At 37.4% G+C, this 20,744-nt stretch overlaps 1 protein-coding gene across 14 annotated transcripts in view; it reads right to left on the reverse strand.

Annotated features, from left to right (window-relative positions):
* Nckap5 (NCK associated protein 5) overlaps positions 1 to 20,744 on the reverse strand; it is a 953,350-nt gene that overhangs the window by 486,542 nt on the left and 446,064 nt on the right. The window contains exon 1 of one of the 14 annotated variants that reach the window (XM_048810458.1): positions 7,158 to 8,539. The exons of the other annotated variants lie outside the window; for them this stretch is intronic. Coding sequence (XP_048666415.1) covers positions 7,158 to 7,217 — 60 coding nt within the window. The 5' untranslated portion in view covers positions 7,218 to 8,539. Of the gene's footprint in view, positions 1 to 7,157; positions 8,540 to 20,744 lie in introns of those variants that run through there. 14 annotated transcript variants of the gene reach the window in all.

The raw sequence follows: 20,744 nt of genomic DNA on the forward strand, positions 1-20,744 counted from the left end.
TGTGATACTTGGGGCAAGTTATTTAGCTTCCCTAAACTAGTACAATGATGTGCTAATAATAGCTACCTCTGGAGGCACTGTAAAGAGCTTGTACAGACAAGGTGTTCCACAAATATGAGGGTTTGTCACCATCACCCATAGGATATTATGGATGCTCTCATCTATGGGCTAAAAAAAAAAAAGCATGCAAATTACTGATCATAGTGGCACACACCTATAATCTCAGCAATGTGGTGGGCTGAAACAGGAAGATTGCAAGTTCAAAGCCAGCCTCAGAAATTTAGCAAGGCCCTAAGCAACTTAGCTAGATGCTGTCTCAGTAAATAAATAAATAAATAGAGCTGGGGAGGTGGCTTAGTGGTTAAGCACCCCTGGGTTCAATCTCCATTATCAAAATAAATAAACCAAACAAAAAGCCCATGATGACTGAATAGAACAAGATAGTTTGCCCAGTGACATCTAGTATCCCCCCGTCCTTTGATCACCTCTACCTTTGTGGATTTCTGTATTCAACATCATCACCTACAAATTTTTATATCAGGAAAGAAATATGGGGAAGGAATTGCTAATATCCCACTCTAGAATTCTGTCCATGTCCTGGCCATAATTTTATGCAAGTTATAGACAGGACTCTGTTGAGACCAATGGGTGCAGTGGGTAAAGCCATCTGTATTCTTGTCTGTATTTCCTTTCCATGTTGTCTGTGGTGAGGCCTCGCTTTATTTATGCTTTTTTGGCCCCAAGATACTTATCAATGTAGTCTATGTGCAGATCCACTTTCTCAGGCATGCCATAGGAATAAACTCCCCTGTCCTCTTCCAAACAACCATCTCTCCGGTTAGTCACTCAGGTGATAGGCTTGCCTATCTAATTAGCTCACCTAGGACATGTCCTTAAATGGCTCATGACAAACCAACACACGATCATGCTGGAATTACTTACAATCTTAAGACTTTGTGAAGCTAAATGTAACAATGCAAATGAATTAAGTGTTCATGCTGGACTTCTATACACTTAGGCGGATACATGGAGAGATAAAGGGAGCATTCTGAGGTGGGGAGCTTTTGAAGGTATCTTCAAATTATAACACAAAAGTAACAATCTATTATTCATACTGTGACATTTATCCCACAAAATGGAGACAGTTGTTTTTGTGGCATGACAAATAGAAGTAAGCTATTACATGCTTAATCAAAGATCCAATCCTTTTAATCCAGCACAAATATGATCCCCAGCTGAGTAGAAAGGTGGGCTTTGGAGAATAAGCAGAAAGTTTTTGGATTGTTGTTTTCATTTGCGTTTTGTTGTTTTCATAGTGAAAAGAATTAGAACATGCAGACCCACTACAGAGCCTAAAGTATCCTCTAGGCCTCAAACTTTTGGTGGTGGTCTCTGTGGCAGCCCCCCTCCCACCCCAAAGAAAGGCCTGGTTCCAGCATGCTTGGAGCATGATGTCACATGCATTCCATCTGGAACTTGCTGAGAAAAGAAAGAATGCAACTTGGATTATGGATGTTATTTTAATGAATGTGGCTCCCTCTTCTGGTGGAAATCCTAAATCAATAATAAAATCAACTGTACAGGAGACCAGGGGCTTAGCCTCTGGCTCTCCCAATATACAATTCAATGCAATTCCTCTAACAAGTGAACCCACAACAACAGATCCATCCTGGTTCTCGTATTCTGCCACTCTGGCTCACCGGTGAAAAGATCAAGAACTGAAATACAGCAACAAGAGATGAAAAAGAGAAACCCTGCATTGAAATAAAGAAATAGAGACACTAACAAAAGGCATTCTCCAAAGATTATGTTTAAAGGAGGCATTTGGGATTAAAATAACTCAGTCTTTCTTTAAATAACAGAAATTGTTCTCTGATCCCTGACTCTTTTAAAAGGAAATCATGCTGATAAATGTGTCCATGGATATAGTAACTGAGAGAAAAAACTAAAAACTGCTTTGAAAAATTATGATTAACAAGGAACAGGAATAAGTAAATAAAACATGCTTATTTAACATCTTGATTTTTCATGAGGTCAAACCTTCAGCATTAAAATTATCTTTTAATACATACCCGTGAGTTCTATGAAGACTTTGAACTCTGAAAACATTTGTTTACTAGAAAAAGGGGGAGGGAGGACTTGAGCTCCAACTATGTATTTGTCATTAAGCCAAAAATGTAGGCAATCTTAAGGATGGTGTCACATAACTTATGTGTCAATAAATACAGAAGCAGAACAAATTTGCATATTGGTGATGCATAGATATACTGCTTTTTAAATCAGTCCTAACAGGCTGAAGATTATAGAAGCCTAAGAAATGGTTAAACAAACAAACAAACAACAACAACAAAAACCCTAATACTCCAAACAGAAGAGCCCATTTAGACTCCCACATATTGTGTCTTAACACTTCATTGATTGCTAAGTTATATGCACTCCTGAATGACCCCAATGTTTGTGCATCACAAATCCTGCCACTTGCTAGAGGCTGTAGCCCAGATTTATCATATCTTTATAAAGGACTTCAAGAACAAGGCGTGATGAACTGCGCTGCTATACATAAGGTTCAGGAAAATGTAAGGCTGCACCTTTATGCCAGAAGCAACCAACTGAAGCCCAGTTGCTACTGTTTGGATTCTGAGGACACCCTCCCCTATGAAGATTAGATAAACTTTCTAAATCTGGGGGTGGCAGAAATTTGGGGTGAGACATTGTCAAGGACAATTTGGGTTAGTGCTCATTCTATTCTTTCATTTAAAGAGGCATACTATAACTCTGGGGGGAGCTGGAAGAAAGGAAATGGATTTGGAAATATTATTCATACTGACACAGAGTCTCTCCTTGACTAGACATTATTCAGGCTATTCTGATTTTCTTCTTAACCAAGCCCTGACTTGTGGGCTGCTATGTTCATCCCTATTGTTTAAATTCAGTAAAAATCCTGCTAAGTCAGTTAGACAGAATCCCATCCTCAACATCTGGCTATCCTCCATATCTGGTGAGCTTCCTCATCTTCTGCCATCCCCCAGGATAACCACCCTGGCCTGTCTCTAGTAAGAATCCAATAGGGTTGGCTTAGAACCCTCCCTTACTATCCTCCCAATCCCCAACCTCAGATCTTACTCCTTGGCTATAAATTACCTTCTCTCCTTGTTGCATTGTTCAGAATTAAACCAGCTCTCTACAGAGGTCTCTTTCCCCATACTGCAACAGTCCTGGATAAAATTTGTTTTCCCACTTTCTCCACTGTCTAGCTCTAGATTTGCTTTTTTTATTTTTATTTTTTTAGTTGTAGATGGACACAATACTTTCACTTTATTTATTTATTTTATGTGGTGCTGAGGATGGAATGTGTTAGGCAGGTGCTCTACCCCTGAGCTACAACTGCAGGCCCTAGCTCTAGCTTTTCTTTAACAATATCCAATATAACACTGATTTGTTAAAAATTAAGACACCAGCATACCTATAAATGACATATTCTCAAATCAATTTGGGACCTGGCAGAAGGGGTAAAGGGAGTGCAGAGAAGACAGGAAAATACAAACAACGTTTTCCCCCCAGTGACTAAAAAAATGCATATAACTGACCTCATACAATACCATTAACTAAACTGAAGAGCGGAAGGTTGGGGATGTAGCTCAATGGCAGAACACTAACTTAACATTCACAAGACCCCCAGTTCCATCACTAGACAGAAAAACACACATATGTGACTAAAGAACACATTTGAATTTCACCATTTTTCTACTCATTTTTCCATGATCAGACACTGGGTCCTATGCTACATTTACAGTCACATCTCCTTCATGTCTTCTAAGATGTAGCAGTTCCTCTATCTTTCTTCCTTAACTTCTATGACCTTAATATAATAATCCTCTGTGTTTTTAATATTTTTTCTAGTTACTGGAACAAAACTATGCATTTCAGGCAATTATAGTACAAAGAAAAAAATCAGTGCATCATATTAAAAGGTTCATCATGCTATCATGACTTAATACCTGAAATGTTTATTTGGATCACTGAATTGAGGTAGGGTCTGCCAGGATTTTCTACCATAAAGATTTTATATTTAATATATATCTTGGATAAAATACTTTGGGAACAGGCAAATTCTATTTTTCAAACTGCTCATTTTGGCATCTCTATCAGTATGGACTTATAGATATTTATTTTATTCTATTCATTAAAATCCATTGCTGGAGTTATTTTGTTGTTGTTGCTCAGATTATTCCAGCTTTGATCAATTAAGGGCTACTTTAGGTTGGATTTTGTCTTCTTTTACACAATCTCCACCTTTTGGAGGGCATATTCTTACTCTCTAGCACAATAAAACATTGTAACTTCCTTCCTCTTCCTTCATTCTTTTCTGGCTTTGGACTCTGCCACTTCTTCAAAGAGCCTGCAATCATTTTTTGTATAAAGGTGTTTAGAAGCCACGATCTGGGTTCTAGCTGTTCTCGCTGTGACTGGATTGTCACCACTTTAAGACCTTCCAGAGGATGGAACTAGGAAATCTTTGTATATGTAGTAACCTACACATATACATCATATCTTTATTTCTGTATACATCATCTTGGTGTGTTTATATGCATTATATGTTGAGCATATAACTGTGTGTATCTGTATGTGTATATACATAAGCATAAACATAAGTTCTTAGCCATAACTCTGATCCCAACCTGAAACCACAAATTCAATTTAGCATTCTTTTTTTGTTGTTGTTACTTAAAACTTCTTTTTCCAACAATAACAACCCGGCTCTCAGGGCTGGGGTATGGCTCAGTCATACAGCAGTTACCTGCCTAGTCTACATAAGCTCTGGGTTCTATTCCTGCACCACATAACAAAACCACCTCCTATAATCTATAATTATCTACAATATAGTGCTTTAATTCTAATAGATGAGGGAGCTTCTCAATTCTTAGCTCATATTCTTGAGAAACACCTTTATTACTAGATTACAGCCTTAATGCACAAGTTTTTATCATTAGCCTTAGCAGCATCCAAAGAACCATTTTTAGTTACTTAGGTTGATTCTTCTCCCACTTCCTTCACTTTATTATGAATCTACACTAATATTACATATACTATATAGGTATAATGTCTGTTATTGTCTGTAATTCATTTTAGGTTTCCCATATATCCTGATTTGTTTTAATTATTTGATTTTTGGAGTTTGCAGAAGGTATGTGAAACATTATGATTCTAAAAGTCAGAACCACACAAAATGTTTATATATTCTTTTTACCAACTGCATAGGATTCCATTGTTTTTATGTAATATAGTTTATTCAACCAGTCTCCTATGTGTGAGCATTTGGGTTCATTCCAATATTTTGCAATTATAAAAAAAATGCTACAATAAATGATTTATACATGTACCCTATATTTTTCAGATGCATCATCCGTGTACATTTCTAGAATTGAGATTGCTAAATCCAAAGGTAAGTGCATATGCATTTTGTTAGTATCAAATTTTCCCAAAGAATTGCACCAATCTGCAATGTTTCCAGTAATATGGGAGATTGTCTGTATCCTTGCAACTTCACCAGTAGTGTGAGTTGTAGTATTACCTTGTGTTCACCAGTCTGATAGCAGAAGAATGGTATCTCTGCTGTCAATGGCATCTCAGAGGTGTTTTAATTTGCTGTTCTCTAGTTAAGCTTGAGCTTGGATATTTTCCCATATGCTCAAGGGTCATTTTAATATCATTTTGGAAATTGTATGTGCATATCCACTTCCCCCTTTCCATTGTTTTTTTTTTTTTTTGGCCTTTTGCCCTTCAATTTTAAATATTATTTTTCTTTTGCTATGGTATATATATTACTGCTCTGCTGTGATACATGTTGCAAATATTTTATCCCAGAGTTTCCCAAGTGTCTTTGTATATTTTCTGCATACAAAAAAATACTAATTTTCACATGAAATATATCAGTTTTTTTTTTACTGCATCTGGATTTTTAGTCATATCAAAGCCTTAAAAAGGAATTCATCTTTCTTTACTTCTGATACTCAAATAGTTTAGGGATCTAAATGTAATAAATGAACCTATTTTGAATTCATTGTTTACAACAACTTGAAATGACTGAATTTTGTGGGGTTAATTTCCAGCATTCGGGCCTTTTATCCATTTTTACACAAAAACAGTTCTAAGAACTGCCATGATTTGTCTACTCTACCTACACCAAGACCAATTCCGGTAGTAGATATTTGACTTGGAGTCACTAGATGAAAGAAAACTTTTGATGATTGTATAATCCATATAAGTTTTCCTCTTTCCCTCATCCTCTCTCTTGCTCCATGTCTGCCTCTGTCTGTCTTCCTTCCCCACAGATGGGAAGCTAGAACTCAAATGATAAGCCTAATTGGGTTAGGAGCCACAACGGAATGATTTTCTGACAGCCCATTCTTTATTTGAGGTACACACTCAGCTCCAAACACCAACCTTCATTGTGAAGGATGAACACCAGCGACCATGGTAAATCCATTCATAGGATTTGCTTCTCCATTATTAGTACCATCTGAGTCTGTTAAAAATCTTAACTAGGAGTTTAATTTCTCTACAGAGGGCTTTAAATTAATTAGGGGTTTACATGCTAACAAAGAGCCTGATATGTCCATAAATCAATCCTGTGTAGGAGGACTACTCAGAGAGGATGTCTATTCAGTGGAGACCTCACATCCAGCATCCCTGTCGGGCTCCCAACAAAAGGGTGCAGGTGTGGAATAGGCCACTGTGACATGGAAGCCCCAATAATTATTTTGCATCACTTAAGCCACAGCAGGTAATATGGCAAATCAAAGTCCCAGGCGCTCAGCAAGTGAAATCCATGTTACCATGAAAAGCCACATCATATCACTTTAACCTCTATAAATGAATTGCCATAACACTGTGATTTATTTTATACCAAGTCTAAGAATTAAAAGGACATTGATCAAAATGATCTCCTTTTTTTCCTCTCTTTTGTTAGGAATAGAAAGTAACAGATGGAACCATTTTTTTTTTCTTTTTTAATCAGCTGAACATCACTTAGAGAAACCTTTGGAATTGCTGGTGCCTTTTTTTAAATACACTTGCACTGAGGTTTGCACTCACACAGGGTTGTGTACTTTGGACGCAACATCACTCGTAACCCTTTAGTTAAACACACCACTTACATTTTTTGAAGCAACTCTAGAATTGCTTAACAATGATTCCTGATCTTTAAACATTTTCATGCACTAGTGGTTTTGTTTCTTTTGTGTCTTTGATTAGCAAACACCTGGTAAGCAAAAGAAGCATGGATTCACTTTTAAGTGATTTTGCATTTCGTCATAATGGCATCTACATCTATATGAAAATTATGAGTGGACCTACATGTAAACACAACTATTTTTTAAAATCTATAAACAATGCCTAAAATGTGTGGTTAGGTCTATCTACAATAGTTTCTTTGTTCATCCAGCTTCCTCAGGCTCCATCCCATATTCCCAACCTCAGGTTTCTAAAGTTCACATTGTAGAGCAATTGCACTTACATCTAGATAGGTAATATTCTATAATGAATTTCTCTTTGAGCTGAAAATTTTGTTATTACATAACACCCCACTACAAAAGGTATTAAGAAATCAGTACTTTTAAAATCTGACACGAAAATGTTCCAGTATAAACACAATATCTCAAGCTTTTATGGATTTAAACTAAGTAACCCAGGTTGCAGGTAATTTAAGTTTAGAAATGCCAGAGTCGATATTCTAAGAATCTTGGTGACACCGGAGGCTTTTTTCCTAGGTTTTCAACATGAGAAGCTTCCATGAAGTGTACTTGCCACCTACCTACAATCACAGCATTTGGTTAGGCTTATAATGCTCCAGGCCCTGCAGGGTTCACTGCCATGGCAAGCCAAGAAAAGAAAATGAAGAAAGTAACTGTGTGTGTGCCAAGGAACAAGGATTTAATCACGTTCCCTATTCTGGAAGGCCCCGAATCCAACTGTGAAGACGAATGCAGTGGGTGGGGGATCCAGAATGCATGGTCCAAGTCATTCGAGGGCAGCCTCACTTTACCCTCTTAAACAACACAGATGTCCTCAGAATGTAAACACACATTAGCTCTAGCCATGTTTTAAAATAAAACAAAGAACACTCCTCCTTTGATCCCATACCCCATATGTCCAGCTATCACACACATTTTTTTGGCTGCTTTCATACTACACGTTTGTTTGTAAAAGGAGTGAATATTTGAAGTCTCCAGGGCTATGCCCAGTATTTTCTATTCTAAATTTCCACAGTTGGGCGGCTAAGAGGAGATATTCCAATATAAGAAGAGGTATCAGAAAAGGCCACAGAAAGTCCCCTGAGTCCCACGGTGTAAATAGACACACACTGGGAAGCCTGGACTTCCACTTATAAATGACATTAATGGTGCAAAGACTTGAATCCAGGACCCTCTGCTGGGGCAGTGTCAGAGCATATCTAGAGAGACAGGATTTTCAGCCTCACTCAGGGTAATGGGGATATTCACCCCTTATGTCAATGGAGGCCACACAAGCAACAATAACAAAACACTCCTTCCCTTCCTATGCAATGGGATAGCAGTAGAGATTCTCCTAGGGAGCCTGGACTTCTAAACTTGCCCAGCAATAATCAAAAGTCCCCTACCTCCTTGTCAATGGAGGCTGATGGGGAAACTGGACTAGTTCCCTCAACTGGCATGAGACTGGCCTTCCCCTCCATCCCCTTGCTGAAGGAGTGTATGCAGAAGCCAGAAAAAGCAGAAGGTTTAAATAAGAACCAAGGTCCCTAATACAATACCCCAAAGGTCCAGATATCAGTCAAAAAAATAAGCAAATAAATAAAAAAGCAAACCACTTGTCATGCAAAAATGCCGCAGTCTGGCTGGGCACAAAATAACCTAGCCACCACACACCTTGTAGATTCAAACAGCAACTCTTTATTCTCAAACTGTCCCCAGCACTCTACACGCACGTTCTGGGAAAATCTTTCACCTCCACCAGGCTCTGCATCCCAAATACTCTCTGAATCCCAGGAGAACTCAACGGGAACTCAAGGAGCGGGTGCCTGAGGCAGCAGGATACGCCCTATTCCCAGCAGGATCCACACCCTAAACCTGGAACCGCCCTAAACCCGGATCCGCCCTGGTCCTTGAGCAGGGTCACCTTTCAAGCAATGTCACTGCAAATGACCTGGGTCCAAGGCAAGCCCATTTCCACAATAGAGAGTCCTCCCTCTAAGCAACATTGGGTAGGCTGACAAGGAAATTGCCATGCGTCATTCCTACTTGGCTATGGCTCTTAGCAAAAAAAAAGAAAAAAGAAAAAAACAACTAAGATCTCAAACTGAATGAAAAAAATAAAATGAAATCAATCCCAACTCTAAGACAAGAGAGATTTTAGAATTATCTGACAAAAATTTTGAAGTGGTCATGAAAAATGTTTCAGTGAGTAGTTATGCTCATAATTAAATGAAAATGAGAAGTCCTTATTAGCAAAGAAATAGGATGTCTCAACAAAGAAATTAAAAATATGAATCAAATGGAAATCTAGCACTGAAAAATACAAGATCTGAAAAAAAAAACCAATGAAAGGGTTCAAGAGCAGAATGGAGGAAAAGAGATTAGAATCCGTTTATCTGAACATAGAGCAATACAAAACACACAATCTGAATGGCAAAGTGCAATTATGCTTAAAAAAAATAATAATAATCAGAGCCTCACGGTTTATGTGACTAAAACAAAGCCATGTCCTCATCATGGCTCAGAGCTCTTGAAAGAGAAGAGAGAGGGGCTGAAGAAATACTCAAAGAAATAATAAATGAAAATGCAAACTTAACAAAATACATAATTCTGGAGGCCTAAAATACAGAGTAATCCCTAGAAAGATAAACCCAAAGAAGTCGGTACCAAGACACATCACAGTCAAACTTCTAAAAATGAAAAACAAAGAAAAAAATCTTGATAGTAGTGAGGAAAACAATGGTAAGACACACATAGGTAAAACAATTAGAGCAACAACAAGTTTCTCATTAGAAACCTTGGTGGCTAGGAGGAAGTGGCATATTTTTCAAGTGCTGTAAAATCAGTACTGTCAAATCCAGCACTGCAAAACCAGCCAAAGACCCACAGAAATGAAGGGAAATCAATAAATTCTCAGATGAAGAAAAACTGAAAAAAAAATTGTGTCACACCTGTCCTAATGGAATGGTTAAAGAAAGATCCCTAAACTGAAAATAATTGATTAAAAAAATGAATCGCCAAAAACATACATTGGAGAAAAGTAGCCTATTCAACAAATGGTGCTGAGAAAACTAGAAATCCATATGTAGCAAAATGAAACTAAACCTCTATCTCTCACCGCACAAACAGAAGAAAAAGTAGAACCAAATCTTCATTACATCATCTTAGGACCTGACTTCCTTAACAAGACTCCCAGAGCACAAGAAGTAAAATCAAGAATCAATAAATAGGATGGATTCAAACTAAAAAGCTTCTTCTCAGCAAAGGAAATAATAATGTGAAGAGACAGCCCACAGTGCCGCAGTCTGGCTGGGCACAAAATCACAAGCCACTCAAGCAGGAACAAACTTTATTATTTTTTGAAACTGCCGCCAATGTCCGGTACGCACCCGGGAAGATTTTTTCCACCCACACTGCCTCCTCCCGGACCCGCAGAGAGCTCCTCCCCCGGAACTCCCTCCTACTATACTTCCCCAACCAATGGGAACTCTCCAGGAGTCCCGTAGCCGGCCTAGGTGAACAGCAGGAGTCCAATATCCATATGAATGCAAATCTTAACATAATCATATCATCTCAATGGCTAGCTGGCGTCACCTTTCGACCAAAAATGCCATGCATCATATACTTGGCTCTTAGCACCACAGAATGGGGGAAAAATCTTTATCACAGATAGAGCACTAATCTCCAGGATATATGAAGAACTGAGGGGCTAGGGATATAGCTCAGTTGGTAGAAGGCTTACCTTGCATGCACAAGGCCATGGGTTTAATCCTCAGCACCACAAAAAAAAAAAAAAAAAAGGAAGAACTGAAAAAACATAACACCAAAAAAATAAATAACCTAATCCTAGTGGCTCAAGAAGCTGAGGCAGGAGGATCATGAGTTCAAAGCCAGTGTCAGCAACAGTGAGGCTCTAAGCAACTCAATGAGACCTTGTCTCCAAATAAAATACAAAAAAGGGCTGGGGATGTGGCTCAGTGATTGAGTGACCCTGAGTTCAATCCCCAGTAACAACAACAACAACAACAATAAAAAAAAATTAATAAATGGGCTAAGGAACTGACCAGACACTTCACAGAAGAAGAAATACAATCAATCAACAAACATATGAAAAAATAGTCACCTTCAAGAGCAATTAGAGAAATGCAAATCAAAATAACTCTAAGATTTCATCTCACTCTAGTCAGAATGGCAATTATCAAGAACACAAGCAATAATAAGTGTTGGCAAGGATATGGGGAAAAATGTACACATATACATTGCTAGTGGAACTGCAAACTGGTGGAACCATTATGGAAACCCAGTGTGGAAATTCCTCAGTAAACTTGGAATGGAACCAACATTTGACCCACTCCTTTATCTGTACCCAAAGGATTTAAAATCAGCTTACTACAGTGATGCAGCCACATCAATGTTTATAGCAGCTCAATTCACAATAGCAAAACTATGGATGCCCTTCAGGACATGAATGAATAAAGAAAATGTGGTACATATGCAGAATTGGAATATTACTCAGCCTTAAGGAAGAATGAAATTATGGCATATGCAGGTAAATGGATGGAGCTAGAAAATATCATACTAAGAGAAATAAGCTAAACCCCCCAAAGGTCGAATGTTTTCTCCCATAAGCGAATGCTTATCCATAATGGGGGTCATAGGGAAGAATAAAGGAACTCTGGATTGGAGAGAGGGGAGTCAGGAGAGAGTGGAGCTGTGGAGATGGGAAAGACTGCAGAATGAGACAGACGTTATTACCCTGTGTACATGTAGGATCACACTACTGGTGTGACTGCACCATGTACAGTCAGAGGAATGAGAAGTTGTGCTCCATTTGTGTACAAAGTGTCAAATTACATTCTACTGTCAGGTATAAATAATTAGACAAACAAAAAAAATAAATAAATATTTTTTTAAAAAAAACATGCATGTGAAATATGAAATGAAAGAACTCAGAAGAAAATACTGGGAAAAATTCTCATTAACACTGGCATTGGCAATGAATTTTCATTTGTTGGTTTTAGTATCACACCAAAAGCTCAGGCAATCAAAGCACATATAAACAAGTGAGACGACATGAACTAAAACACTTCTTCACAACAAAGAAATAATTGGCTAAATGAAATGGCAGCCTCCAGTTGAGAGAAAATATTTACACACCAGCCATTAAGGGGTTTATATGCAAATATAAATTAATCAATGATATAAAGTAAAATAAACTGAAATCAACAGCAAAGCAAAATAAAATAATAAAATGGCTGAAAAATGAGAAAGGGTCTGAATAGACTTTCTCCAAAGATGACATAAAAATGTTAAACCTCTTGGTCCCCAACATTTTGGATAAGGTACAGGAGGAGAAAAAAGATTAAATGTCACCAGTCATTAAGGAAAAATAGACCAAAGTCATGAGAAAAATATCACCTTACCCCGGTGAGGAAGTCTAGTTTCAAAAGATAACCACTATTAGTAAGAGTGTATTAATAAGTGAGCCCTTGGATACTGTTGGTGGGAGTATAAATAAACACAGCCATTACAGAAAACACACAATACTTCCTTTAAAAAAAAAATAGGGCTGGGGATGTGGCTCAAGCGGTAGCACACTCGCCTGGCATGCGTGCAGCCCTAGTTCAATCCTCAGCACCACATACAAACAAAGATGTTGTGTCTGCCGAAAACTAAAAAATAAATATTAAAATTCTCTCATTCTCTCTCTCTCTCTCTCTCTCTAAAAAAAAAAAAATAGAAGAAACAAGTACTACATGACATAGCACTCCCTGTCACTTGGATATATCTTGTCCATAGTATAAAAAGGAAATTTCTCATTTAATTCCAAATTACATTTGAAAAAATGGTTTCTGTAAAATATTAGTATTTTTTAGTAAAAAATTAAGGACACTGATGTTTTGCTACTTAAAATTGGCTTGGTAGCTAGGCTACTGTTGCTAAGGACAACCTGACAGTGAATTCACTGCTCTTAAATTTAATACACATTTTTGAACAAGTGCACCCATACACATGCATATAAACGACATTCTCAGCATCTACTCAGGTAAACAGAAAATGACAATTTCTTTAAGGATCCTTTTTCTACCCACCCCCCACTAATGGAAACTAAAGGCCACAATCTCTCCAACTAAAAATGGTTTGAATTTAGTTATCCTATACCTAAAATCGATCCAAATTTACAGCTTTATAGCTCAACTATACATATGCAAGCAACAAACTGCTGGTTCAGAAAATATAATGTTGTAATTCTAATAGAATAAACTTTTTATCTTGTGATTGAAAAAATACTTTCCTCCATCACAAACCTTTAAAATGCATCTTTCTCTAGATATAGGCTGAGCACCTCAATCTATAAATCTGAAATCCAAAATGTTCCAAAATTTTTTGAGCATCTAAAACATTCTGGTTTGTGGAGTATTTTTGATTTTCAATTTAGGGACATAAGTAGTTCAAACTCTTAAGAATTCCAAAATCTGCAACATGTTGGTCCCAAACATTTTGGATAAGAACAGTCAGCCTGTGAAAGGCAGGGGCAGTATTTACAATCAGGAACCTGCAAATCAGTCCCTTAGGTTTGGGACCTCTTACTCTCTCTTACCCTGCGTTATATACAGGATGGGCGTCTACTGCTCTCTAATCCTACACTTACCAAGCACATTTACCATGCTAAGATTTCCAATGTGAAGGTTTTTATTTCTTGAATTTACAGGTTAAATTTTCTCTGGCATTTCCAATGATTAATATCTTTTCTCACATTCACATTCTCTTTCTCTTTCCCCACATCTGGAATCTTATTCATATTTATGCCAATACTAAAATTTAATTTTATAGCTAGGTCCATGTGCCAGTTATGTGAGGTGTATGTTTCTAAAAAAAAAAAAATGCACCCACAGACCCAGAAAATATAGAGACAGTTATCCTGTAAAAGCGATCACTGCAGTATGGACAGGTCTTAGACATCTGATTATTAACTGGTACATGTAAAAAAAAAGCACCCTCTCACCATTAAGTTTTTTATTTGTCAAGCAAAGTTATACAACTAATAGAAAAAGACTCTTCAGTCTTATAATGTAAGTGCATGTACCCCCAATCACTAGGAAAGGTATGCAAGATGCTGAAGTTTCCAGTTTACTTAAGCTCTTGCTTTTCACACTGTATACTCCAGACACTAAGAGCTGAAGGCTAATTTCAGAAGCAGTGACCAAACAGTACAAAGCTGCCTCACACCACTTCCTCTCACGCTGTGTGAGATTGTCAGGATAACGCAAGTCACCCTTTTAAATCAAGACACCCTCAGGTGAGGAGTTCAAAGAAATGAGGGCCTTCTGAAAAATGCTGCTGTCAAAATAACACAATGTGAAGTTTCAGAAGGTGTGGTTATTGGATGACACAGAGTTCCAAGGACCCAGTGAAAGCACTTGCTGGGATGTCCTGTGAATAACCAACTGGAATCCTTGACAGTGCAGCTTCCTTGAAGGCAAAAGGCTCTATAGAACGAGCGTGAAAACTGGCACAAACAAGTCATGCTTTGCTCTTACTTCATTCCATCCTCCATTTGAATCACTGTCAACCACTAACCAAAGGCATCTGAAAACAGTTCCCCATAAATCTTAGGGGGACATATTCCTCCTCCAAGACTCTGAAGAGTGGAGAAGGTGAGGGTGGAAACTAACCAGTGTGTAAATCAACACAATCATACTTGAATGGTGGTCTTATCACTGCTCCTTGAGATACCATGAGAATCACGCGTTAAAAACTGGATTTTAGTAACATTAGGGAAAAAAAAGAATTCATGACAAATGTGCTAAGGCAAGTGAACACTGATAGGGAGTTCTGCTCAAGAAATAGTGCTCAAACAGAGGCAAAATACTGAGAGGGATAAAGTCAAATTTAGCTGAGGATGGAGAAAGCCTCAAGAAAACATTGCATCCATTGTAACAATGAAAACCAGGCTGATATGGTGAGTATTATGAATTTTAAAACCCCATGAGAGGACTAAAGCCATTAAGAAACATAAATGATGTGAAACCCAGAAACCAATGAATCCTCCCCCTGCCCCAGAAAAGAAAGAGAGCCTGGGTAGGACCATAGAATAGAAACTGCAATTAACAGGAGTCAGCAAATAAATATCAGATAAACTTTTTCTAAAAAGCTTCAAGGTTGAATATGCTGGTGATTTTACTCAGAATCCCTAGGAAGCTCCAACTAAGCATCTATCTGTCTTTTCTTTTCTTTCTTTTTTTTTTTCCTTGGTGATGACCTTTCACTGAATCTTCACCTGGAAATAAATAATAAGCCAGAGAGAGCGTGAAGACAGAATCCCACCACAGTGTGAGCGTAGTGGCCATGGAAAGCTAAGGGCAAAGCTATAAAAAAAAAAAAAAACTCCTGAAGTATTAGAGGCTTCCAATAGACAGAGGCAGGAACGGGAAGCCACTGAGGAAGGATCCAGGAGACCTAGAGGGAGCTGCTGTGAGGAGCATATGCACAGAGCTTTCTAAAGAGTCTGGGCACACAGCACCTGATGCCCTCACTGATGACAGCCTTTAATGCTGCTCAGAGGGCATCAGGGAACAGTCCTTGAGGCACAGAAAATCTGGCAGTGGGATTAACAGCAAAGAGAACTTCACAGTGAATTCCCAAAATGCCATCAAGAGCGCTTGTATAGCAGAGCTTATGTGGGCTCCCATGTTTCCAGATGAGGTCTTCTGGATAATGCAAAGGCATTCTCCAGGGTCCTTATCGTGTTCAGATTCCAAGCCTTGCTGAAGGAGAGGTCCTGATCCTGCCTAAGAATCACTTGAGGGTTCTGCTTCCAGGACTGATGGAGCAAGAACACTGCAGGCTGTCCCTCCCACTGAACACAAACATAAATCCTTGACGGGATGCATTGAACAGCTTTCTAAGGACCCTGCTTTGTTTTGTGGTGCTGGAGATTGAACCCAGGTCCTCACACATGCTAGGCAAGCACTCTACTACAGAGCTACATCCCTGGCCCTTCTAAAGTCTCTGAAAATAAATGGTAGCAGGCAGACTCAAGAAGGATAACAGAATTAAGAGTTCCCTGAGCTAGCCATGAGTTCACCATCTTTCCCCTCTCTGGTATCACCTTGCCTGGACTCATATATGGACCAAGTCTCAGAATCATACAGCAGGTGTGGACAGAACCAGCTCCAGGAACATCTCCTTATCTACTCTGAGAAGCAGGTAAGAGAGCTTAAGGGATCATAAGGACTGAGGACATACTATAACTAGTTTTTTTTTTTTGTTTCCCTTTCTCCCTTTCCCAGCCCTTTCTGCACTGATGGTGACAGCAAAAGGAGGGTCACTAAGATTAAGTACTTAAAGCTCTGAAGGTGCTTTTCAGAAAGTTGTGATTACAAAAGTGAGAGGTGCAGACCTATTGCTATTTTCTCCTATCTTCTGACTGCTGAGCTACACACATAGGTGCATTCATGGGAGGTGAGGAGAAGGCAAAGTAAAGCCCCAGGTTTCACAAAGTAAAGCCAGGTCACAGGGAGGCAGAAGAGCCCAGGAACAATTCTACAACACTGTGATGAACACCTATGTTCATCTCTCAGCTACACATGCACAGATGTGATCTCAACAGCCTACGCCGGCTATGAAGATTGAGCTACAAGGACCAAAGCCAAATCACAGACTGGCCTCGGGGCAGTGCACACCTGGTGGGAATCCAATCAGTACTGTGAACACTGTGAAAGGAAACCCAGGAACATGGCCCACAGAGGGCAGGTCAGAGCCTGAGGCTGAATCCAACCTGGTCAACTGCCAGCTAAAACAACTCAGAATTCTCTGATGTAAAATCTCATGATGTAACATTCAAAATGCCTGGCAGACAGCACAGAATTACTCACCATTGAAGAACTCAGGAAATCTTAACTCATGAGGGAACAAAAAAGTCAATCAACAGATACTAAGCAGAGATCATAGAATATTTTTAAATAAAGGATTTTTTTAAAAAAAACCTTCCTTTAGAGAAGAAATTATAACTTCTTTTAACAAGAAATGCAAACTGTTAACACAGAAGATATTAGCAAAGAAACAGAACAAAGGAAACCATTAAAACTGAAAAACAGAAAAAAAAATCAAAATAGACACTAGTCTGATTCAGTAGTGGAATGTAAATGATCAACAATCAATGAATATGAAAGTTATTAACAAAATTTATCCAATGTTACAAAGAAAGAAAAAAATCAAGAAATGCAGGAAATATTCATGAAATATTAAGTCTAGCTTTTATAACATTAGAATTTTAGAAAGGCAAAAAGGTGTGGTATAAATATGCATATATTTGAAGAAATAGTTTGATGAAAGAGAAACTCTGATTCAAGAGCTCAGTGAGCCCCAAGACAGGATAATTTCAAAGAAATCCACATCCAAACACATCATAATCACAATGCAGAAAACTAAAGACAAAATAATAATAATCCCAAGAATGTCAGAAATAGAAATTGTGGTATAATACTAATGACCATGAGTTTCTCATTAGAAATTATTAAAGCTACAAGAGAGTGGAACAATTTTTGATGTTCTGAAAAGAACTACCAACAAATAACTTAAAACAAAATTTGCAAAAAGTTTCATCTATTAGCTTCAATGAACATAAAATAAGTAGGGTTAAGTTTAAAAATATGAAGTTCAAGATCTCTAGACAACTAGAAAATATTGCTCAAAGATATAAAGGAAGGGGCAGGGGTTTTGGCTCAGCAGTAAAACGCTTGTCTGACTCGTGTGGGTTCAATCCTCAACACCATATAAAAATAAATAAAATAAAAGTACTGTGTCCATTTTACAACTAAAAAATTTCTTTAAAAAATACTAAAGAAGATCTAAATAAATGGAGGTTTACATCACGTGTAAGGATTGAAAAATTTGATACTGTGAGATATCACTTCTGCTCACATTGATCTGAAGATTCAATGCTATTATAAACAAAAATCACAGGAGGCATTTTAAGGAAATTGACAACCTGATTCTAATATTGACATGGAAATCAAAGGGACTTAGAATAGGAAAAATGTCTTAGGAAGAGAAAAGAGTTGAAAGACTTATACTACCTTATTTGAAATCTTATAAAAATCATGATAATCATAAAATATGTTATTTGTACAGGATATAAAAATAGCTACAAAGAATAAAAGTGAGAGTTCAAATATAAATTTGTTCACATAGAGGCAAATGGTTTTCAACAAGTTACCAAGAAGATCCATGAAAGGAAGTTTATTTTTTTTAAAAAGTATACAAGCATATGTGAGTGTCTGTAATTTTAATAATGGCAAAACTGGATCCACATCATAGAAAACATTAAGTCCCACTGGATCATGTGTCTACATATAACACCCAAAACTATAAAGCTGTGTGTGTGTGTGTGTGTGTGTGGTATGTGTGGTGCTGGGGTTTAAACCCAGGGCCTTGTGCATGCGAGGCAAGCACTCTACCAACTGAGCTATATTTCCCAGCCCCAAAACTATAAAGTTTATAGAAAAAATGCAAAATAACATTTTTATAAACATAGAGTAGGTAAAAATTCTTAAAATACAGAAAGCACTAATTGTCAAAGAACAAGTAATAGATCTTCAATATTTAAATACTTCAGGTCATCAAAAGACACCATTATTTAAAATGGATAGGCAAAGCAAAGAACAAGAAGAAGTTAGCAAGACATATTTTCACAAGTATTGAAAATATATATTTAAAAAAACTCACACAACTAAAAGAGAAAAGTACCCCCTGAGCATGCAAAGGAATTTAGCAGAATCACACATTAAAAACTCAAAATAGATCATGATTGTACATACAAGGACTAAAGCCATAACCTAGAAGGAAGATCTTTTTGACCCGGTTTTAAACAATGCCTTCTTAAATAATTTATCAAAAGTAAAACAATGGGGGGGGGCTGGGGTTGTGGCTCATCAGTAGAGCCCTCATCTAGCACGTGTGAAGTGCTGGGTTCAATCCTCAACACCAAATAAAAATAAACAAATAAAATAGAGTTATTGTGTCTATAACTAAAAAAAAATATATTTTTAAAAAGTAAAACAGTGAAAAAAATAAATTGGACCTTTTCAAAATTAAAAATAAAAAATCCTTATTTTTTTAAAAGGACACCATTGGAAAAAAAGTGAAAAGAAAACTAACCAAATGGGAGAAAATAATTACAAATCAAATATCTAATAATGGACTGTAATATCCACATAAAGTATGGTCCAAGAATTTCACAGCTACCTTATTCATAAAGAGTAGAAACAACAAAAATATCTGTCAAAAGGAAAATGGATAAACTAATTATAATATTTTCGTTTTAAATGGACAGTAAGTGGATGAAAAAATGCTCATTTATTTTACCATATAGGCAGAGCACATCAAAACACAACAAGATCACCTTGCATATAAACTACAATGGCCAAAATCAAATGGACTGATGATTTCAAATGTTGGCAACAAAACCAACAAAATCTCTTTCATTTTGCTGGTGGCAAGGTAAAACAGAATACTTTGGAATACAGAAGAGCTGTTTCTTTTAAAGATAAACCTACATTTACCCTAAGATTCAACAATTTGGGGTGGGGATATAACTCAGTGTAGGGCATTTACCTAGCATGTGGGAGGCCCAGGGTCCAATCTCCACTGCCCTACCATCATGATTCCCTGCATAAAGTATTCATAATAGCTTAATCCATAATAGCTAGAAACTGGAAAATATTTAAATGGATTTGTATCAATAGAATAGATTAAAAATGCAACACTACTCAGCCAAGTAAAGGAATGAACCACGAATACATATAATGACGTGAATAAATCTCAGCATTATGCTATGTGGAAGATTTAAGACACAAAAGAGCCTGTGCTTTAGATTTCATTCACCTGAAACCCAAGAATCAATTAAACTGGATCAAAATTAATAGGATCGATTCAATGCAATTCCTGTCAAAACTCCAGTTGACTTTTTCCCTCTGACATCAACAACTTAATGCTAAAACTTGTGTGGAAATGCAAAGGGCCTAGAATGACCATCAAACCTTAGGAGAGGGAAGAACAAATGGGGGACACACACCTCAATTTCAAAACTTATTACACAGTGGTACTTGTGTTACTTGATTACTATTGCAATCAAGGCAATGTGCTAATGGCATAGGAGAGATTGACAGATCCGTAGAAACCCACGGAAATAAACCTTTGTATTCATGTCAATTGATTTTCAACATGACACCAATATAATTCAAAGGAGAAAACCAGTCTTTCTAACAAATTGTGCTAGGCCAAATGGACAACCCCATGCAAAAAAGTGAGGTCAGACTCTTCAAATCACACACAAAACTCCAAGTGGACCACAGATGTAAGTAAAAGGATTGAAACCATAACCTTATAGGAAAATCTTTGTGACCATGGGTTGGGCAATGCTTTCTTAAATAAACTACCAAAAGTTAAAAAAAGAAAAAAGAAAAGAAATTGGAGCTCTTCTAAATTAAAAAAAAAAAAAAAAAAAAA

This window comes from Marmota marmota, unplaced genomic scaffold (genome assembly GCF_001458135.2).
Source record: "Marmota marmota marmota unplaced genomic scaffold, marMar, whole genome shotgun sequence".
Taxonomy (NCBI): domain Eukaryota; kingdom Metazoa; phylum Chordata; class Mammalia; order Rodentia; family Sciuridae; genus Marmota; species Marmota marmota.